Source organism: Melanostigma gelatinosum, assembly GCF_949748355.1.
Source record: "Melanostigma gelatinosum genome assembly, chromosome: 5".
NCBI lineage: Eukaryota > Metazoa > Chordata > Actinopteri > Perciformes > Zoarcidae > Melanostigma > Melanostigma gelatinosum.
This window is the reverse complement of record NC_136638.1, coordinates 26,355,181-26,379,061: the sequence shown is the minus strand read 5'-3', so window position 1 is coordinate 26,379,061 and position 23,881 is coordinate 26,355,181. Positions and strand designations below refer to the sequence as shown.

At 43.3% G+C, this 23,881-nt stretch overlaps 1 protein-coding gene across 1 annotated transcript in view; it reads right to left on the bottom strand.

Moving 5' to 3' along the window:
• Positions 1-421: 421 nt before the first annotated feature.
• pcgf3 (polycomb group ring finger 3) overlaps positions 422-23,881 on the bottom strand; it is a 31,374-nt gene continuing 7,914 nt past the window's right edge. The window contains exons 2-10 of the mRNA XM_079268899.1: positions 20,544-20,653; positions 16,735-16,852; positions 15,150-15,246; positions 12,560-12,615; positions 11,432-11,539; positions 7,556-7,644; positions 3,318-3,455; positions 1,818-1,898; positions 422-1,572 (exon numbers count right to left, since the gene is read on the bottom strand). Coding sequence (XP_079125025.1) covers positions 1,525-1,572; positions 1,818-1,898; positions 3,318-3,455; positions 7,556-7,644; positions 11,432-11,539; positions 12,560-12,615; positions 15,150-15,246; positions 16,735-16,852; positions 20,544-20,558 — 750 coding nt within the window. The 5' untranslated portion in view covers positions 20,559-20,653 and the 3' untranslated portion in view covers positions 422-1,524. The remainder of the gene's footprint in view (positions 1,573-1,817; positions 1,899-3,317; positions 3,456-7,555; positions 7,645-11,431; positions 11,540-12,559; positions 12,616-15,149; positions 15,247-16,734; positions 16,853-20,543; positions 20,654-23,881) is intronic.

The window sequence follows — 23,881 nt, the reverse complement described above, 5'->3', positions numbered from 1 at the left end:
AGACCGAGGAGGTCCAGCTCTCTGCTCTCAGCTGAAACATGCAGATTCACTTCCAGTGGGCGAGGACGTGTTCACACTTTACACCAGAGGGTACATGTTGGGGCAAACGGGCGTAGATGTGGTACTCTGTTGCATCTCCACATTGTCTTTTGAGACGGTTGTTGTGTTTCACAAGTTGCAAAAGAACCGAATCATTTCTATTGCAGCTTTTGAGACGTGAGAACGTGGCAGAGTGAGATGCTCGGTGCGACGGGGCCGTAAACATGTGGGTGCGTCAGTGTTTGAGGATGGATATTAATAAGCACTTCACGGTGTGAAGATCGACCAACATGAACGAGCTCTCTGCCCAAATATTGCATTTGTAGGTGTTGCAGCCATTTTCTGAACATGAGCGGTTTGTGTTGAGACAGAGTTGGTTGATAACAGTGTCCCAAAAAAACAAAAAAGCAGGTGAGATGATGAGCATGGGGGGGGGGGGGGGGGGGGGGTTTAAAGTCTTGTGATGCTGTGAGAGCAAAGTGACATACTCAGACCCCACAGACAGGATCTGATATATTTGTTTTGTGTCTTTCTCAGACAACATAAAGATGCTTCTATATACTTTGATACCGACAGCGAGTCCGTCTTTAAAAATCCTAATTTATGGCCCAACATATAGATCGTACTTCTGGGATCCACTCTTCTCTTTTTTTAACAGTCTAAAGTCTCTCTCTGTCTGTAATGACATTTTATGTACAATATTGGTATATAGAACATAAATTACTGCACAAAATTTTCAGCCTATTCACAATTGACAATCATCAAAGAACCCAATAGCAAATTAGACAAAGCCAACAAAATGACAAATTAAAAAAAGAAAATGACAATTTTCTTGATAAACAGCTTAAAAGTGATGCTTGTTATATAACTTTTTCCGTATACTTTCTGTGCTCCCGAGACGCGTCGAGTGTATTGTTGGAGAAAAAGGGAAAACAAAAGTACGTATAAAAGACAAAGGCTCGTCCTCCGCTCGCAGTCATTGTCTCAGGAGGATGAAATCGGCACGAAGCTCAAAAAAAAAAAAAGACGGTCACGTGATTCCCGACATCTTGTTTGGGTGTAAACAGAGCACCAGTAGTGTCTTGCTTCCATGTGTCTCTTCTGTACAAAAGTATAAATATATGCTTTCTCTCCATTAGTCTTCTTTTTGTTTTTTTCATTTCATTTTGTTCACATATCTAGGATGTAGCGGACAAAAAAAAAAAAGAAAAGAAAAAGAGGTTGTTTTAGTCCCTAAAAAAGCAGACCAGTGTTGCGGTATCTGTGCTGGAGGTTGCCAGTTTCTCTGGTAGTTGTCCCCCCTCCCTCTTTTTAGATCCCGATGCTGCTGGCTCGTGTTGACTTTTACCGTCGGGCGTTTGCTTGGTGTTGGTTGATCGTCTTTGCATAAATAAAAAAGGTTTTCGGCATCAGTCCGCGGCCACTGGGCCCAAAAAAAAATAAAAAAATACGACAACTAAAAAACAACCGTTGTGTCCGTTTTAGCTACAGCAGATCCATCTTAGGTCTGTAATGGAGCAGGAGGGGGGATTTCTGGAGGGGGGAGACAAAAGCACAACCTCAGCATGAGCTGTGAGACCACACGCCTGTCAAGCTGCAGCAAGAGAGACTCAGTGAGCCTCAAAGAGCCTTTCACATTCAGTTTTCTAAATTGTCCTAGTTTGATAAACTCAGACATGCCGATCAACACAACATATGTTTCACTGTTCTTCAGAAGGCAACACAGAACTATCGCCACATTAAATAAACCAAAAATATTCACGTCTCTGATGTCTTACCTTAAATCTCCATCTTGTCACAACAACAAATTTCAACGTGTGGTCCTTTCCCAAGATTTCCTCGTTGCATAAAATGTCCAGCTGTGAAAAACAACAACAAAATAAGAGAATAATTGAACAGGTGAGTATTTAAACTGAACCACACGACTACACTCAGACAATCGCTGGCTGGACACCTCTGACTTTCCAGGCTGGGAGGCAGAAATTGAAAGAACTTCCGCCTCCTGTACGCTGCCCCGCTCTGCTCTTGTCCTCAGTCGGAGTGATACCGGGGCTGTTTCTTGGACAGGAGGCTCATGGAGTGTTTCTTGGGCTCATGGAGTGTGGCTCCTGTGCAGCGGCGGGGCTCTCCGAGAGAACACACGAGTTCAATACTGAACACAAAGCGGCTCCTCAAATCCACCACTCTCCCTGCGAGGTCAGCATTGATATTCTGCTGAGGGGAGCCTCGCATCGGCATCTGCCAATCAATACTTGAGAGACGGCGAGAGAGAGACAGCAGCGCCACCTGCTGGCTGTGACTGGATCTACACCAGCCTGCCTTGTTCTGCACGGGCAGAACGGTGGAAACTGTCCATCTCTGATTCGGAGGATACTAAAATAACCCAGAGGAAGAGCTGCAGATTTCATTCTGGAAGTCAACGAGGGCTTTTGTGTCAACGTCAAAGACACCTGAGGGGTAAAACTACGACACAGAACAACCCTGATCCTTTGTAGTTCCAAGCAAACCAGAAAGTTCTACATCACAGCAAGATGAACCCGCAGAAGAAGAGTACTTTTCTTCTGTCTGCGTGACAGGCCGACAGCGGTGGAGTGAGTGAATGGCGCTCTGTTGTCCGCTGAACACCGGATCTGTGCGAACACGTCGTTTCCGATCGTCGACGGATGAGACAACAATGGCTGCGCTATGGAGGCCGACGATATGATGGAGCCCACCCTCTCATCTCTGTGACAGCCAGCGAAAAATATTACAAAGCAGAAGACACGGAGGCGTCTGAGATGATTATTCACGGCGTTCTAAAAATCCATCCGTCAAAATGACCGCCCACTCCCCCCCCCCCCCGTGTTAGAGACAATAAATAGAAAAATCACCACATCTAGATATCATCAGAGCTCGTTTCCTGCTAAATATAACAAACACAAAGGGCCTCGTGTGACTCAGTGCGGGAAAGTACAATTCATTTATGTCATTTCTTGTGATGAGCTAAACTTCCAAACAAGTCAAAAACAAACGCAAAGATTTGTTCCAGTTTCCTACAAACCCATCTTTGGACAAAAAGCATGCCGTGGTTGTCAGCTCAGACGATTGTATCTTCAACATGCACTGAAGTGTAATGCAGTTGGAGTATAACTCTGTGACGACGAGGGCAAAAATACAAACGTTTTCTCTTGAATTAGTTTCTTAATCCTGTGAATCTTTGTGTGTTTAAACCTGAAACTGCATCTGTCGTGTCACACATCTGGCAGCGGTTTTTCCAGTTCCCCCATTGTTCTCCGTACCTCATTAAATGATGTCAGGTTAAGCTTTTTGGCGATGAACTTCTTGAGGTGGAGGACCGTGGCTTGTGCTGAACAGCGGATCCACTTGCGCTTCAGGCCTCGGAGCTTGCTGCTGTTGCACTCCAAGCAGATGCTGACCTGTTGGGAGGAAACACAAAGCAGAGGGCCGACGCTGAGCATCCTCCTGTGGGAAACAAAAGCCCTCACGGTCTGCACCAAATACAAGATGGAGACGGTCTTCATTGTAGTTTAAGACAATCGGCAAAACTGTCCAATCAACGAGTTGCTAGTTAGTCTGTTTAACTCGTGGTTAGTTTGTAAAACAGGAACCAGACCAGAACTAAACATAAGCAACTTAAGCAGATCCTTAAAACACAGCAGTCTGCTGTTACTTATGAGCTCTAATCTGTGGTGCAAACAGCCTGACGGGTTATAAAGGTGTTGTGATGTCTGGTTTATTGGTCCTGGCACTGCTGCTGATTGAAAGGCAAGGCAAGTTTATTTGTATCGCACATTTCAACAACAAGGTAATTCAAAGTGCTTCACATGAAACCATTAAAAGCATAAAGGCAAAAGTAAAGGAGATTTAAAACATACATTGAAACAATAATCGATGTCTCCCTGAGACATTACGCTGCACGCAATCAACCATACACTGCCGCAATTCTGCAATTACTCGCACACAAACCACGTCTGGAAAAGATCTCTGCCGATCTGCGTTTTATCGTGTACGCCTTGCACGAACTCTGTCCCGGAGGAAATGGCGACATATTGTGCACTTTCTAAATTTGAATCGATGTCTCCCTGAGACATTACGCTGCACGCAATCAACCATACACTGAACCAGCATCGTCTGTTTTGCGTTTCTCTTTCCGATGCGACCGAGCGCCGCGACCGTTGGCCCGTTCTCTTGTTGTCGTCTTTCCCCGGAGGAGACACGGTCGGTGGTTTTGGCAGGAGATGGTTGCAGGAGTCAGAACGCATTACAGCCGGTGAGCTGCTGCCCCTACACATCAAACAGACAGAAGAGGAGGACAGAAGCTCTCTCTCTCTCTCTATTGAGACATGAAAAACCAACATTCTGGTTTCTGCTCCGACTCTGAAACCCCCTCTGCTCTCTATTAAACACCGGGCCGCCGCTCAATAAGCAAAGAGCAGCAGCGTGATGTACAGCCGCCAACGAGGGAGGCTGGTAATGTGAAACTAAAGCCCCGGCGGTGATCTGGACTCCGCGGCGGGTTTTCATTAGATTACCGCGCATTAGTGGCGATGTAATGGAGCCAACGAGTCCTGCTGCTGCAGCTGGATGCACGCTCACACGTGTGACTGATGCAACAGTGAGGCCGATCAAGAAAGCATCGCATGTGCCTTGTTTGGGGTTACACAGAGAACGCGTTGCCTCAGACTGTCGAGTTCGTGGCCACTGAGAAAAAAATGTAGAATTCAAGGCTTGATTAATAATCAATATTTCCCCAAAGCAGACTCTCTTTAAGCCCAACATAGCTGTAGTTTTATTAAATTTACACAAACTCTTCTCTCCACATGGAGATCAGAATATTTTACAAGGCTGAAGGTTTTCATCACTCATCAGAACCACAGACCGTATTTTGGCCCTCGACATCTTGGTTTTTTGCAGCCAGAGAACAGAAGTGACCAAATTTGGACGCGAAATAGTGACGTAGACACGCCGGATACTTCTGTGGTAGCAACCTGTCAATCAAGAGGTAGCCCCGCCCTAAAGCATCCCCTGCTTTATGGTCTGTGTGACTCTAAATGGACCATAATGTACTAAATGAACATCATGCTGTATTGAAGAAGACTTGAAACTAGAGATTGAGACATAAACTCATGTTTACAATGTTTACTGAGGGAATAAATCAAGAGAGAAGTAGAGTCACTTTCTCATAGACGTCTATACAACCAGAGGAGTCGCCCCCTGGTGGACACTAGAGAGAATGCAGCTTTAAGACATGAAGCTTTGACTTCACTTTTCAGAACAGGAAGTTGCTGTCTGATCACTGAAACGCCACTCCTCCATGCTGCGAGGACAAAGTAGGGTTCTCTGATTAATTGAGACTTTGTTATGATCCTTTTCACTCTTTAGTTGTTATGGTGTGTCGCTGCTTTCATTAGTTTTCTCTGGCACTGCCTCGCGCCCCAAGGTTACACTCCTAAAGGTGGCCCAGAAGACAGCGGGGCAGCGTTGTGGAAGTCGGCCATGTGCTGCCGGTTCACCTGCTGGTTCCTACGTCTGCAGTGAAATCATGATTCTCTTCATTCTTCCTGATTGCAGCCGATGCTTTCGATCCTCTGGACCATCTTGTTTTGTATTTTCCAATCTTCTCACAACTCTGCTTTGCTAATAAAGTTTATCATAACGTTCTCGGCTCTCGACTATCTGGGCTGGTTGCTGCATTCTGAAAAACTAAAAGCGCTTCGAAGGACCTTTTACAGCCTTCCCATTACACGTCCAACACCGACGCTAGAGGGGAACGCGGAGCGCCGTAGTTGGAAGCGTTGGACCACAGACCAGGTCTGAAGCGTTGGGAGTGAGGAAGTCGTCACGTCGTCCGACGTCGTTGCATTTCTCAGATTCTTCCAAACACAACTCCTTTGTTCTGACAATAACCCGCAGCATTAGTTTGGAGAGTAAACAGTAACGTGGGAGTTCTGCAGAGGAAATAATCTATTTATAATCTAAAGGTAGTCTTCCGCTGGCTCCCTGGAGGGCGTGTAAACCAGCAGCACCTTCACAAACCTTTTATTCTATTGAAGGTAGTTTACTACTCTGAAAGCAGCGACCCTTCTTGTCCTCCGTCTAGATGGTGCTGAGGGTGATTATAGAAGAACACCACTCTTCCCTGATGGGAATCTCTCATTTTCATCAGTCATCTTGTATTCCTCGGCTCTCGCCTCCTCCTCCTCCTCCTCCTCTTCCTCTTCCTCTTCCTCCTCCGTCTCGGTGACATTTGACATGACTGCATTCAGCTCACACAGACAGCCGTATTAGCTTTTCTGAACGCATTCTGCACCGCTGCTGAATTTCCAAAGGGCGAGATCTCTGCCCTCACCGGGGCGGCCTGCCTTCCCCACATGTCAGCAAAGAGCCGGTCGGTCGGAGACGAATGGCTTGTTTTTAAAGAAATCTCCCTGCTGGGTTTTTGTTCTCTTCAAAATTGTGACTCAAATTATGTAAAGAAGAAAGAAAAACCGATTTCCTTCAGCAGCCTGTGCAACATGACGCTTTGTGTTTGCGATACCTTCTGTCCAGCACAACAATACCTCCGCTCTCTGCATTATTAATATCCGTCTGCAGAGCTTGGTAATGAGCCAGAATACAAATGAAATCAGGAAAAGAGGCAACAGCAACGCAGACAGACTCCAGTCGTTTTAAAACTGGTAACTCACATGGGGGCCACTTTTATAAAGGCAATAATTGATGTGCAGGCTTTTAAGGCAACTGTTATCAGCAGCAGTATTTTTGTTCCTCTGTGCTTTTGTTCGTGACAGGCTGCTTTGTAACCCGCAATTATTTTATCCAATTTGTTTCTTCTATTCTCTGCTAAAACGCAAACCAATGAGCACTGCCTCCCAAATGTCCTTGTAATTTAGGCGAACCAGCCCTTTAACAATAAACCGATTTCCTTAAATCCATTAAATGAACACTCTCTCTTACCTCTCGTGGTGTCTATCCGTGCACGTTCATGTACTCTCAATCCTCAGACCTCGCTGTCAGCTGTTTTGTTTTTTCATTCTGATTTTGGGAAACTCTAAAGACGACGAGTAGGATTTGTTGGTTGCAGTTTGTAAACGCAACAGTCAAAGTTGGCCCCTCCTCTGGCGCTTCGCCTCGCTATATTTGCGTTTTTTCCACAGACTGTATATAAGAAGTGGGCGTAGGCGTCGTGACATCACCCATTGGTTTGCGGACCGCAGGTTTGAAGCCTCGAGTTTCGGCGATTTTGCCGTCACCTTCTTGGAATACGGCCGTCGCCATGTTGTTTTTTTTTGCAACCAATGAACGGAAGTTACCATATTTGGAATGCGGAGGAGTGACGAAGAGACGCTCTGATAGCGACAGATCTGTGCTTAAACATACTCCGCTTTATGGTCTATTTGACTCCAAATGGACCATAATTTACCAAATGAACATTTTTCACATTGTGTTTTTCGGAAAATCCTACGTATTCTGCGACGAGCCGGGTTCAAGTCCTCTGCATCGGAGATCGCTGCCTTACCTGCTCGTCGCTACGATGATAGTCGTTTTCCTCCTCTGCTTTCTCCTCTCCTGCCTCCTTATTGGCCGTCACCTCCGATTTTGCGTTGCCTGCGCAGAAAACCAAAGTGAAGAAGAGCGTTGAGCCGCCATGTTCTAAATCTTTCATACAATTTTCATATTTGCTCCCCTGGACCGGAGCCCAGTAACAGACCTACACACGTGCACATGTAGACGGTGAAAGCAACACGTCTGTAGCGTGTAGCTCAAGGACTCTTAATGCAGCTGCTCGAGCGCTCATTGTGTTCCTTAACTGAACTCAAGAGGCTCGAGCTTAACGGACGTCTGTGGTGCTGTTGAATACAAGACGTGTCGGGTACATGTTTGTCTCTGCAGTATTTAAACAGCTACATTCATAAGGTAATTACATTTGTGTCGACTCCTTTGAGTGAAAAGAGACGTTTTGTAAAATTACATTCATTTTGAAGACGCTACAGGTGAATCGGGTTAAACAATCAACGAATAGACATCACCACGAAGCACAGTTGGTTGCTGACATTAAGACTTTTTTATTAGGTTTTCTGAAATGTTCTGTTTGAATACGCAAATGAGGCATCATATGGTAACTTGTGATGAATTAAGGAGAGATCTACAAACGCTATAAGACAAAGCAGTAGAATAAACACCCAGATGTGTATTTTGGATGTTTGCTTTCCACTAGTCTGAAAGAAAACTTAATTAAAATAGACCAAAACCTCTAAATTGACCAGCGCATGTGTCTCGAGGCACATCCTTGTAACCAAAAGACTAAAAACAAATAAGTCTTATGTTTGAGTTTCCACAGTACCACGCTGTCTCACCTCCTGCTGTAGTCTGGTTTAGAAGACCAACGTTTAAAAGCCCCGTGAAGCAGCTGCTACAAAGTTCGTTTATATATCTTTTATGGATTCTTCTTTTTGGCTGCAAAATTGTAGTAGCATTGACCTTTTAGATATGAAACTCGGTTATCAAAGTCTAAATTGCGGCGCGGCGACAACAATTGCAGCACCGATAGGTATTGCTTTTCTGTAAACTCTTAAAAACAAAGACGTTCAGTGTGTTCGTCCTGGATTCAGTGGCTGTAATAACATGGTGTGTGTGTGTGTGTGTGTGTGTGTGTGTGAGAGAGAGGACAGTTTACTTCAGCTCAGGCTGCAGATGGGATTGCGTTCAGCCCTCTGTGACCATCTTCCATTCGGGCTAACTGTCACCAATTCCACCGAGTATTACCGGGGAGAGGTCCGGGCCGCTCGGATGTCTCCTGACTCCAGACTCACTGATTGCTTATCAAGAGGGGCTCGCTCTTATTGTCGCGGCTCACCTTCAGATCACCCTGGAGTCTCTCGGCGACTCCGAACACGGGCGGAGACCCCGTTTGTGTTGGAGGTAATGGGACGATGGCTCGGGTCTGGGGATTTACAAAAAAAAAGCTGCGCTCTGTCTCTAAGAGTTTCAGTCTCGCTCGCACATTTGGGATCTGTGATGGACAATCAAATCATAAAGACCTGTACGATGACGAGATGGAGTCTCACAGGTGTTACGATTCATATTTTGCGATACAGTAAACAAGGCGATATACTGGACGTCTTTTATCTACATTTAGTATAAAGAACGCACAATTATATGCATACAAAAGGTTTACTTTTAATGAAATCAGAATGTGCATTTGAATGTATCCAACTTCATAGCACTACTATTTGTGTAAACTGAGCCACTGCCCGCCGCAGATCTTAATTCGGTAAAATAAAACAAAACATAATATCGCAAAAACTCAAGTGCATTTTCTTGCTCCCCTAAAGTTCATATCGTAGTAATAAGATTAAAAAGTGCTCTCTGCAGACTCATCACATCCATTTTCTTGTATTTAATGCGTTTAAACCAGAGTCTGTGTGCTGGGGGAAGAAAACGCACCGTGTATGAAAAGCAAAGTGAATAAAGCTTACGACTCATGCTCTTTGCTGTTTAAATATAATTTGAATAATTCTTCAACTTTTTCAATTTCCTGTTGAATAAAAGCAAAGAATGCATTCTACCTCAGCTAAAGGCGAGGCTGTTTCTCCGACCAGCTCTGGTTCATCTCTCGGACTTCTCGTTCTTAAATAAGAGCTAACGAGGAGCACTCATCATCTGTAAAGCCCCAAAGGGAGGCAGGTCACACAAAGTGTGCGAAGACCGAACAAGCGAAAATCCTTTATCCGGGTTGAGACCTCCTCTTCCGTGAGCTGGTCACTATTTACAATCAGATTGGCGACTTGAGACGCAGAATGGACTTGGGAGTTGAGAGACAACGTCTACAGCTGATCTCCGTCAACAGATCTGCATATAAATGCAGGTGCGTTCTATTAAAAAGATAATAAAAAGCTTAATCTTTGTCAGACGACAGCTGATGGGATTTGAGTTTATGTATGTATTTCAGCCACTGTGTTCCGCCTCTTTTGCCGTGGTTGGTCGATACTACTCGCACTACAAACGAAAACAAGAACGCTGCCGATACCAGGATTGTTTATAGAGTTCTTAGAGTTGGACTCTCGGGTCAAAAAAATGGCTTCGGAAAATGTGTGTGTCCAGATCTTTAAAGGTTTTATAGATTATTCATGCAGCTGTAAGGGCAGCAGGGTCTCTGTAACTACAACTCACAGCCTTGATGGCGCCTCCAAGAACCCATGCAACCCTCAGGGTTTCGATCTTCATCTCTCGGGGTGCTTTCAGACTTGCCTCCAAAGGACTGGAGTCACTGTCTGGGACTAATATGAGCCAACTTACACTGCCGCTGCTTTGGTCCATCCATCATGATGAAACGGTGATGCGTGAGTGGGTGGCGTGTCACAACGCAGCAGCACCTTCAATCACGGAGTCTCATTCTGAAGAAAGGTCCCTCGCAATGCACGGGTTCATCAGACGAACCCTTCATACTGCATTATCAACACGATCTTTAATATACACCGTTTTCATAGGGTAGGTATTCATTTAGCTTCCTGTGTTCAGAGCTGGGAGGTGGATGGCAACCCAGAGACAAGCTTTATTTTCCCGGACTTCAGAAAACACACAGAACTAACTTGTTGATCCAGGAGAGAAAACCTCCACATCAAACGAAACCGTTTGTTTTGGCGCACTGAATGGAAACAATGGTGAAATGCAATGCAGGGGTGCGTGGGTTTCTATTTCTGTCGGCGTCTGGGCAAACAATCCTTAAAACGTGTGTGTGTGTGTGCTAAAGCGGTCTTCAGGCGAGAGCAGTTACACTTCCATTTGAGCCTTAATTACCGAACCTCTGAGAGGGGGATTAAGCGAGCGGTTAGGCCTGCCGGCGTGAAGGCCCTCTGGGCACACATCGACGCCGGGCCCTGGTACGAAGAAGCCGACTCACTCGCCAAATTGCCTTCTTTTTCTACAGCTTAATGGCTTCCGCTGTTACTCGTGGTCTAATGTAGCTCGTTATGATTCTTTTATAGTACAATGAGAAGAACGAGGTGATGACGAGCATTCTTGGTGGCCGCACAGCTGCACAATATTCCGTTCTTCCACCGGCTGTGGTTGTGTCGAGTCGTTCTGCAGCCTCACATCCTGCTCACACTTTCAGACACCAGCTTTTTTTTTTTCCTGGATATACAACAGAGACCCGTATCCCTACCTCTGTAACGATGTGTTGTTTGTGCTACCTCGTGAATAAATGTCCCGCCTCTGGTTCTTAGCCTTTGTACGAATCAAACCAAAAGATCTGAGTGGAGTAAAGACTACAGAGGGTTCAGCTGATGAGAGGAAACTGGCTCCTTGAAGACTTTACAAACGATCGACAGTTTAAATCTGTGAAGTCCGATTAATAAATCAAAACATTCTGGGGGGGGGGGGGGGGCCGTACCATTACGTTGATCTAGATGAGTCTTCATGTTGCAATGATCTCCTTTAATGTCTCCAGGCACCTCCATCCCCAACTTCTGATAGAACTCCCGCTGCTTTTTTATCTCCGCTGTACGAGGGAGAGAGAGCAGAGAGGACGGGCGGCACTTTAAAATGAGCACTGAAACGTGCTTCATGAGGTCTTCTAAGCACGATAATGACAACAACGAGATATTAATGAAATTAACGCTAAGCCAACTAATACTGTTGGCTGGGTTGCTCCAATAAGGATTCATTCAAAGCAGGTTTAAAATGAGTAAATCCAGATCCGTGTTTACTAAATCCAAGTTTAAACTAAAATGAAGTAGAGTTTCATCAATATGGAGATGCTTACTTTCCCAAATCGGAATAAATAAATACATTTTGAGCTGCTGAAACTAGTAAGTAGGCTGTAAAAGAGCTCAGCATTGTTAGCTAGCCAGCTTAAACGAGTCAGTTATTTAGCCTCAACAGAGAAGCTCTGATTTCTGACGCTTTAAGTAAAACCTGCAGGACGAAATAATGGAAGATAGAAAACCAGACAACAGCACAGAAAGAAAAGAGAGGAACAGCAACTGGAAGACAGAAAGAAAGAACCATGAAAACAAAGGCTACAAAGGAAGCAGTGAGTGTTATTTCTTCGACAAACTCAATTAATTTGCTCATTAAACCTCCTCAAGAGGAAGATTAAAGTTAATAGTGAAACACATTTCGAAGCTCTGGTGCAACAGAATTTAATGTAATCTCGGTTTAAAGAGAAGTTACAACTTAAAGTGTCAATCTGGAAGATTAAGTCACAATTCATCACCAAAGGAGGAAACACAATGGTGATGAAAGTACTGTAATATTTACATGTTTGCAGTATTACAGACTGGGTATCTCGGGAGACATTTCCAGAAAGAATTTAATGAAATCCAGAATGAACTCTTAAAAGGATTGCCACTTTAATATTTCTTCATTTTTTAAGCTAGTGTTAGTGCAACGTGATTTAAAGTTAAACCTCGATTCAAACAGTTTCACTAACCGGCTCGGTTTCACCAACAATAAACCCGACATCAGCAGGACTCAGTGGAAGCCTTAAGGTCACTAAGTGGATCTCTTGTGCACTTACCCTCTTGAAGTCCCGGTACCAACTTGTAGACAATGTCTTGCATTGTTCTGTCATGGCTGGAAAGAACAACAAACCGGTTAGTTACCGTATTAGTTAATGAGAAGTTAGACCATTGTTACTACATCCCTATGCTTTTAAAGGGGCCTCTAGATGGTTAACAGGAAAGGAAAGCAGAATATTGGACTTATTCTAACACCACTAACCGAGAACCCTGTTTTCTGATGAGAAGCACCAAATCTCAACCTGACATTTACTAAGAAATGTCAAATGTGTTGGACCGAAGAATTCAAATGACAGCTGCTCTCAGAGGCCGGTGTGCAGCATATGTTTTGTCAGTCGGAGTGTTAAACAGCCTTTCCCTGTCGGGCAGTGCAGGTGACGCAGGTGCACAGCGTGGGGCTCGACATCGCCGCGCCGCTGCGTTTTCACAACCAGCTAACGGGCACGACGCGCCGGCTTTGTTTCAGCGTTGTGGAGGAGTACGGGGGAGAAATACTCCTCCCGCTCGTCTCCCCCGCTGTATCTGCCGGCGCTGAGGCTCTTTGCAAAAGGCAGAGAAACACTGACCCCCGCTGGACAGAGCCGGTAGTTTGTTCTCAACAGTGTCACCGAGGTCTGCTGTGTACACGTGTGACACAGATACGAGCTGTTCAATTAAGAGAAACCTTTAGAAGTCAGTGGAACTCCACTGCAGGGATGAACGCCATTCTACTGATGCGTAGGTTCTGCCAGTAGGTAGATCAGCATCCTTTGGTTTGATTGGCCTCTGTGCTACATGTTGTCAGTGTGTTCTTTCGTATAACAACATTGATCAGCTGATTTTACCCTCAATGAGACTTTCACCAGGTTAAAGAAAGCTTGCATCTTTTAACAGGACGGCTCTTCAAAGTGGGTCACTGAAAAGTCATGTTTTATGATTTAGAAAACAAGAATGTTGCACATTTTTTAATGTATTCATCCAGGCTTGGTGCTTCTCTGCAGCAAAAAATAAATAATTGAAGAACTGGCTCATGTTCCGCTCTGTAAAGTGTCGCCGTCTTCATGATTTTGAGCAGATAGAAAATGCCAAAATAAGTCAAATCATTACGTTTTATCGAAAGTAATATCTTCTATATATTAGTCGCTTCTATATAATAGTTTTATATTCTGTAAAATTAGCGGTCATTTAGCTGTGACTTTAACTTGTACACTATATATATTTTTTTTTTTCTCCGAGTGTGATTTCAAGTTCAATCTCAAACATCAACTTTGATCAGTCGTCTTGATGAGCAGATGGCTTTTATTTGTCTTTGTGATCTTTCTCATCAAATCCAATTTTCTACAAACAACGAGGCCAAAAACAACCCCAAAACAAACAGCTGTGCGGAGAGCTAATGTGCTCGAAATGAAGCATTTCCTGCACAACAGCGAGTCTGCAGACGGCGCAGTTTGGACGCTAATGAGTGAATTTGCGGGTGCACGTGAATTAATCAGACACGAATGCATGAGCGCTCAGAGGCGGAGCGAGCGACAGCAACATCCCTCAGAGAGGCAGTCTGGCAGAGAGAACCCAAGAAAACAATAAGAAGCCGACTTCACTTCCTAAATGTCACCTTTTCATTTCAACCGGAAGAGAACGTCTGTTCACCAGATTCATCGTTTAGAGCCTCGGATGTTTGCAGCCTGAAGTATGTTTGTGTGCAAATTACAGACAAGGACACTTTTTCACTTTGTGTTGTCGATTATTTCAAAGAAAATTTAGCAATTCTGATGTTTTTGAAGCAAACTTCTTCAAATATTCCCCTGTCGTGCGTACTGAGGTTCTCTGAGCACAGTGACCACATTAAAGGGAAACGCCTCTGATTTTACACATCAGTGTGTTTACAGGTCTTAAGTACGACTGCACGTGTTAAAAATAATATTGTATAAAGTCTTAAAGGCGCAAGATCAGAGATTGGAGCATTTCGGTTGCCTCTAAACAGATACAGCTACACTACTAGCACAACACGCACTCTGTCAGCCGTTGAATTGCATTGTGGGTAATGTAGGTAATGTAAATGTGGAATTAAAAAGAAGACGCTATCTTTGGTTCTGCTGGTCAGTTAAATCGTCTTATTCAGTATTTTAATATGAAAAGCTCACACTCACTCATCAGTGAGACAATCCCTTTAAAGATATCAGAGCTCCTTTATTGTATTTAATGAATACAGCATGCATTTATTATTTATTGCAATTTTTCTAGAAGCTCGTCTTGGAAACAGAATTGTAAATGAATGTTGATCTATTTAAAACCAGCCTATTTAATCTCATACGTCAGAGACGATCTGAGCATCTTAAGGGTATAGCATTAGCATTCATCAAACTGTCTTATGTTCATGCATCTATACATCTATACATGACTGAGTCATGTATGTGTGTGTTTTTCCTGCAGAAAGAGTGAAAATAAGATGGAAAAGGCCAAGCAGCACTTTGCTCTTTGGTAGTTTATTGTTTACTGGCAGTGCACTGCTGACGCCCCCATTGGCCGAGAGCAGCTCCCTGCACACTGACGAAGCTGTCAGCGCGTGTGTGTGTGTGTGTGTGTGTGTGTGTGTGTGGCTCCGTCACTCACCCGATGTACTGCAGTGGATGGCTCTGATGAATAACGATCCTACACGTGGGACACGTGTTGTTTTCTTCCAGATACTTCACTAGACAGCTTCTACAGACTGGAGACACACACACACACACACACACACACACACACACACGGGAGATATGGTTACTCTCCAAGATACATAGATATGAATAAACCCACTGGCCAACAATGATGCTGTGTATTTAGTTTGTTTTCAGATGGATGTTTCAAATGACAAATGATTCACTTTTTAAATGTGTGGCTGTGGGTGAAAACCATAATTCTGATGATCTGCTGAGTAAATCCGATCACCGCAACTCAACCACATATTCAGCATTTAAAAATCTCTCTTCAGGCAAACTTCACCATCGATAGCTCATGATTAGGGCCCGGCTGTTATCAGCTTATACATCATATATATGTTTGGCACTCCTGTACTGACATTTCTTGTATCAGCTGACAGTTTCTGCATGACTTCAAATCGTACATGTGTCTCTGGTACCCAGTTTGTCCATCAGAGAGCACCAACGAGTTCATTTTGGTCACAATTCTTTAATAAGCAATTTACAGGGATCTGTACCGGCAGGCTGACAGTCTGCCCCTCTCGGTCCTGGTTCTGGTTCTGCTGTGCCTCCCTTCCCTCCAGCGACAAGATTCTAACTTTTGATCGATAAACCAATGTTAAAATGATGTTTAAACATAAATTACTTGACCGGTCACCTACGGAAACCGTCACGTACATAACACGGGACATATTTTGAGAAGCAGCACTGCAAACGCGCCTCCATCAAATCCATCTCCACCCGACTAGTTTTTTCATCTCATGGTCTCAGTGTTATTGCAGCGGAGCTCAGACTGAACAGCTGCACCGGTGACGTGATGTGAATCTCTTTGTCTCAGGTGTGTGATGGTGGAGACCGTTAGCAGGGAGAATCAAAGCGTCTCCGCGGATGTTTCCAGTGAGCAGAAGAGCGCCCGTCTGTGGTGAAAGAGCTCCCTCTGCTGGACGGACGAGGTATCACACCGTCTGGGTTTATCTCACTGTATTGTTATTGTTATATTCTTTCATAACGCTGCGTGCTCTTTTTACCATTTAGGCGCTTAGTTCAGTGTCTTGTTTGAAGCTTATTCGAGGTGCTTTGTGCTGCAAACATTAGCTGGGAGATTTCTGCATCTAAAACATGTACTGGAGTCTTCAGAATAAGCTCTCTGAGTGAAGGGGCTTGATCTGCTTGATCAGGTTTTTCTCCCTTAAATTAAACAGAAATGTTTCGCTTCAATGAGAAGCGAGCAGGAGAGCGGCTGATTGGCTCACTCTCCAGTATGACTATGATTGCTCTTAGCGCACCAGGAACGAATGTGTGTGAGCTCCATTCAACAGCTCCAGACACGGCGGGGGTGAGAAGGCCTTCCAGCTCACAGCCCACAGAACTCCGTTTGATTCGCAGGAGTTTGACATCACAACAACAAACTGAGAACTTCAGCTCGGTTCAGATCCCGTGTGAGCACTGAAGGGCACCGGAGGCTGAGGATGAGGTGTGCAGACAGGAAGTGTGTGTGTGTGTGTGTGTAGACCTACAGGTGTGTAAGCACTCTGTGACGGTGGTGGCGTCGATCAGGTAGCCATCACACAGACGACATGTGATGTGGGCGTTGATGTGACACAGCTTTATCTTCCTCGTCAGCATGTCGGGGTTCTGGGGAAGAAGAACAAGACGAAGTTAAGAAATGGATTCAGGATTATTGGGACGCTGTCTGCAAGTTGATCTTTTCTATCTCTCTCTTGCTTTGAGTGGTCTGGAGCTGAACTTCTCCCTTATTCTCCATCCACTCTTTATATCTTTGGTTCTTGTTTCCATTTGACAAGAATTAATACACAATCGTACTCGAAAGAAAGAAAAACCGTTGAATGCTGTTGTGGGTTTCTTTAATGTATTTGTCATATGTCTGTTTTGTTTAAGGGCTGAAGTTAAAATGTAAAAAATAGCTGTTTGCCGTTATATTAACACTTCATACGTATACATACATGCACGCTCTTTATACAACTTTCAACTACTTGCATTGTGTCTTTTCTGACACTGTTTTAGGGGGAAACTCTCGAGGGTCACAGGTTCAGTCAGTTTCATTTGCAGATCAAAATGTTTTAGGTTCACTCCCTGCGGCTGTTAGTCTGTCCTACTAGTCTGTGGGCAACACTGTGTGCTGCTCTACAATTACAGCTAAAGTGTAAGTTGCATAACATCACAGATGCTCAGATAAAGGAAGTTGTATGCGTTTCTGAAAACGGAGAGCAGATGGCAGCTCGTGGGCAGAAGAGAAATGAGAGAAATCTCGAATCATTGATGGTTTAAAACATCAACCAGGAAAATCATTACAGTTACGTTCTGTTCTTTGTTCTGGAGAAGAAGCGAGCGCACATAATGTGACAGATGGTCCGGACAATATCCAACTAGACATCTTTAACACCTGCAAAATTCAAAACTTTGGTTTCAGTCCAACCCGAGAAAAGTAACTTCTGCTTCATTTGAGTGAGTACGTCAGTTGTTGAGAAGCGAGTCGCATCTTTTTGTGGACAATCATTTGTGTCACAATTTGGTAGATATAAACAAATCCATGCACACCGGGGACAGAATATAACATCTGTATAAATCCTTAATTACACGGAGGTTAATCAATCACACAACCGTATTAAAACAATTCCCGCTAATGCATAGAATAATGCCTCTATGTAGGGAAAGATAAGCCGGTTTCACAAGGTGCTTCATCACTAAAACCATTGAAACTGCTACTGCGAATACACCGCCGCCAGTAAAATACCCATAATCCCATCTCGTAACAATACATTACTGTCCATTCTATGACATGAAATGGAGTCTTACTACTAATACTCGGCTACGGTGGATGTTGTTGTTTTTTAAACAACTTTATTTATAACACATAGAAAGTACAGTGACAAACGCAATGCTTTACAGTTTGAGTTAAGGATCGAAAACAGATAAGTCAACACCAAAAAAATGATCGAGGTCATGTCAATATGTATCGTACGATAAGTCGATAACGTAAAAATGATCGAGGTCATGTCCGTATTTATTGTACGATAAGTCGATAACGTAAAAATGATCGAGGTCATGTCAATATGTACCGTACGATAAGTCGATAACGTAAAAATGATCGAGGTCATGTCAATATTTATCGTACGATAAGTCGATAACGAAAAAATGATCGAGGTCATGTCCATATTTATCGTATGATAAGTCGATAACGTAAAAATGATCGAGGTCATGTCAATATGTATCGTACGATAAGTCGATAACGTAAAAATGATCGAGGTCATGTCAATATGTATCGTACGATAAGTCGATAACGTAAAAATGATCGAGGTCATGTCAATATGTATCGTACGATAAGTCGATAACGTAAAAATGATCGAGGTCATGTCCATATTTATCGTACGATAAGTCGATAACGTAAAAATGATCGAGGTCATGTCAATATTTATCGTACGATAAGTCGATAACGAAAAAATGATCGAGGTCATGTCCATATTTATCGTATGATAAGTCGATAACGTAAAAATGATCGAGGTCATGTCAATATGTATCGTACGATAAGTCGATAACGTAAAAATGATCGAGGTCATGTCAATATGTATCGTACGATAAGTCGATAACGTAAAAATGATCGAGGTCATGTCAATATGTATCGTACGATAAGTCGATAACGTAAAAATGATCGAGGTCATGTCCATATTTATCGTACGATAAGTCGATAACGTAAAAATGATCGAGGTCATGTCAATATGTATCGTACGATAAGTCGATAACGTAAAAATGATCGAGGTCATGTCAATATGTATCGTACGATAAGTCGATAACGTAAAAATGATCGAGGTCATGTCCATATTTATTGTACGATAAGTCGATAACGTAAAAATGATCGAGGTCATGTCAATATGTATCGTACGATAAGTCGATAACGTAAAAATGATCGAGGTCATGTCCATATTTATCGTACGATAAGTCGATAACGTAAAAATGATCGAGGTCATGTCAATATGTATCGTACGATAAGTCGATAACGTAAAAATGATCGAGGTCATGTCAATATCTACTGTACGATATTTATGTTAAGTCGATAACATAATATAGTGATAGCAGGCCTCTATGTTAGTTTATCGTGAGTCTTACAATCTAAACCAAATTGCTGGTAACGAGCTAACTGACAGCTTATTGGGGAATTAGAGAATTTCTGTCCATCAACGAGCAGGAATAACTTTTGGAATAACTCAAAGAGAAGGTCTGAACTGCAGTTTTTCAGAGTGCTCTGCTGTCTGACTCCACTCGTGGCCCGACTCCTGAAGCATTAAAGACGTTCATTTTACGAGATGTTCTTCCCTGCTGCTTCTGTCTCCACCATACGTCTAATCGGTTTGTTTTCCGCTCACCAGCTCGCTTTAACAATAGGATCTAAAGCCATTATAATGTACAGCTGCTGCTCTGTATGTTAGTCAGCCCGTCACACAGCCAGAGCACAACAGCAGCTCCAAATCATCAGATATGAAATTACAGCCAGCTAATAGCTGGTTGTGGCCGGAGAGTTAGACGCTCAGACAGCTGACATCCATCATTCAGAGGCTCCAGCCGGCTCTGAAACCCTCTCCGACTGCTAAACATGTGGACGCTCTGAGCGCTGAGACAGATGTGAAGAAGATAGAGACACAAGACAAACGGACAAGTCCAATGTCCAACTGTCAGCTTTTTAAAAAACAAAAAATAAACTCAAAACGTTTGTTGATGGGGCCTTTTAGTCATCTTGTGACTTTTTTAAAGGATTTCACAAACCCAATATGTCGGAGTGAGAGCTGAAGATATTAGTCAATCGATTAGCTGATCAATAAACAAACTACTTGGAAAATCAATTATATGGTGCAAGCAGAAATACCAGATATTCCCCAGTTCTAGCTCCACAACTGTGAAGCTTTGCTTCTTTTTTATCTCTTATTTTTAAGACCATGCATTGCGTTGGGAAATATTTATTGCAATTGTTAACATTTTATAGACCAAAGAAATCATTAATTTGAGAGAACAATGGACATAATTCCTAGTTTTCTTTGGAGTGATGGAGTTTCAGCTTCCAATACCAGCATTTATCGAGCCGAATGTAATTGTTAAACCTCGATTATAATTCCTAAGTGACATGTTGGTGCGCTCCAGCATCATTTGGGATGCACTAAAACAGGAAATTCTTTACTGAAGCTGACTTCTACTAACAGCTAAACCTAACCGTGAGCACCAGAGAGAAACTAAACCCAGACATGTGCATTTAATGTCTACAAGTGTTTTTCAGCACTGACGGAGAGAAAGAGGTCACCAGACGCTGTGCTCTTACCCCTAATACCGCCATGCGTCGACTGTGGATGGTGCAGCGGCCACGTCTCTTCCTGCGGTTGTGCGGCCGACAGTGTTAGCTCCTCATCATGGAGAGCCTCTCATTGGAGCCTGAGACAGAGACAGAAAGCAAAGACGTCAGGGAGATGCATTCTGAAATCTCATTGATGTTGAAAGAGCGGGGCCTGGCAACATCCAAACAGTATTGAAGGAAAGAATACTAAAGAATACTACCCAGGGTGCAAAATGTACTTTTTTCTGCCCAACAATTGCTCGTGAATGTTTAAATTTGACCAGGCACTCGATAGATTACCATTGTTTGTTTGTCTGGTGAGTGAAGGACATCTACGAGACACTAAAACCAGTTCAGCTTTAAATACTGTACATAGTTCAACATGTCTGGGAAATGTGCTCATTTAATAGATTTTAGAGTAGAGTTAGATGAGATGATTGATAACTCTGTCAGTTAAACATGAAGCCTTCAGCAGCCACTTAGCTTAGCTTAGCATAGAGACCGGTCTAGTTGGCTCTGTGCAAACTCTTCCCACCAGCACACCAAAAGCTCCCCAATGAACACAATACAATCTGCTGTTTTACAAAGGTTATGCATGGGCTATTTTTGACCAAGGCTAAGGAACTTTTGCACTAGATATGTCGGGTTAATGTATGCACTTTGAAGGTATAGACACAGCGGACTTTGTCACCTTTGGACAGAGCCGGGCCGGCTGTTTTCTCGCAAGGATTTCCAAACTTGTCGGACTATTCCTTTAATTAAAATCTGTAAATTTGGCTGGGCACAGCAAAGAAAGCTACCTACAGGGAGTCGAACCGCAACAGAAACTCCACGGAATAAATACTTCACTGTACCACCCACGCTGTTTGAATTGATGAGCCGCGAAACGCTGATGAGGACGCACGCAGCCTATTAACGAGCGTCACACAGATGTTATGGTCACATGACGCCTCCGTGATGTAATGTGTTATTTGCGCCCTGGTGAGGGGCGAGTCCAGGTCGTGGGTTTCCTCTTTGTTTGCGTGGACCGACGCTGTCTGCACCAACAACATAAAACCACCCCACGATGTGAAGGGGTGTGTGTGGATGAGAAGACAGATGTTAACATCTGCAGTTATGCTTGAAAAGCACAACATGTTTTAAGGACCGATGCCAAATCAACAGAAGGTAAAATACCTGGTGAAAGGAACAAAGAAGAGGACATCTAAACTCTCTGAGCTCCACTATACAGCCGAGATGTCGTCACGCAAACATGACACCCGTTAGATTGTTAAACGTGGAGTTTAACGTGACTCCACTATTTTCACGCCTTCCTCCAGATGTTGGAACACAGCTGCAGGAATTCGCTCCCATATATATATATATATATGATAAAGGATAAAAGATGAAAACAACCTGTGAGTTGAGCCCAGAGCTCAGCTGAGGCTGCTGCATTCAGGTCATGTGAGGACACCAGTAATGTGAAAGCCAGACACTATATTAAACAGACAGCCTCCACTGCAACACAAGACCCACTTTCACCATCACGTTGGAAACACTGTTATCTCGGTTCACAGATATCAGCGATGTCCTGATACTCATGTTGAATACCGTTTACCTGCATCAGTTAACAGAGCCTTATTTCCTGCCTGTCAGCAGTCTAATGAGGGCAAAATATGCCAAAATATACCAAATATTAGGACAGCAAACATTATTGCTGTGAAACTGAATTTGATTCTTCATCGTCTTAGGGAGGAAGAGGCAATAACTTCTGTTGTCTCTCACGTCCTCGTGTGAATATGTTCCAATAATGTAATCGCTCAGCTACCAGGAGCTTATTTAGTCTGTGTTTGCTTGAATCATCTGGGCCGAACTGCACATTATTTCCATGTAACTGTGGTCAAAAACAGCAGGAAGGAGCCGGGTTATAGCTGCACATCTGGGTGGTTTATCTGCTCTGCTTGGCAGGTGGTTAACCCGTCCTCCTGATCAACGTCTGTAAACATCATTAGATCTGTGATCTGGGAGTCGGATGTGAAATGAACCCTCATTACTGTGTTTATCTCAGAGACTGAAATCTGCTTTTCTATGAACACAACAAAGAGACCAAGAGATGATTAAATAAATCAAATGCTATTGATTCAAGCAGAAAAATGTGACTATATTTGAACATTTACAGAAATAGATCAATTATTATCATTAAAGATGAGTCGTTTTAGGTCCTGAACCCAAAGAATATTCAATTTATGAGCCGTAGAAGACGAGATAAACAAATATTCTATATCTAAGAAATGAACGAGATAATTTGGGGCATTTTTGCTTTGATGGCTCAAAACAATTCATTCATTATTGAAGTTGTTGCCAATTATGTAAAGTGGCCAATTAACCAACTTACGTGCATCTTTAAAAGCAATTATATCCAAATATAATGAAATTTGTCTGCATTAAGAGGCATATTTATTACTTTAAAAGCTCCAGACGTCTCTGGCATTCAGTAACAGCATCAGATACCAGTGACGGCAGCTGCCATGCTGTAATAGTGTGGTGAACAGTAACTGTATTGATTCATCATCACGCATCGTCAGGCAGCAACTGTTTCCCACAATCCCACTGAGGAACTGAGCCGTCGCTCTTCTTTTATCAATCATGTCCGATGACAACAGCAAACATCACATCACAATGTGATGCCTCATGACCTGCCTCATGACCATGTGTTCATATCTTTGGTTCAATAAAATAAAGGCTCAGAGAAAGCACTTTTAAAACACCAGAAACGTAACTTAATTCATGTTTAGCAATGATTTCGACAGCTATCTTTTCATCGTGTACTGTGAGCCTTGATGGCATCGATTCAGGCTTAAAGAGAGGTACTCATCCTCATCCTAACTGGTTCACAGCTTTGGGTTTGGGACCTCCCCCCAAAAGAGTCACAAGTCTGAGCGGTCACAAGACGATTAAGGGAGGATCAGTTAAAGGAAATATTTTTTTGCTTTTATCCTGGATACTTTCATCTCGTTGGACTTCTAAATAGGATTACAGAAATATAAAAAGTAATAAATCACTGCTCAACTCATTCCCACGCCCTTCACAGTAAAACCACCTTTGGCGTGGCTTTATATCTAAGGGTTCACATGTCCTAAAGCTTGGGAACTGCTACCTAAACTCAACACCCCACGCTTCAAAATGTACCTCAAAGCTGGGGTCAGCAGTTTATTATTGGCGTCATTGGTCAAAACATCCATAATAACATTTCTGCATATTGTTATTGAAGTGGTCTAATAGAAAACCAGACTTCTGCACCTCCTCTTTGCTCTGTTTTCAGGCTTTTAGAAAAATCTAACCACTGA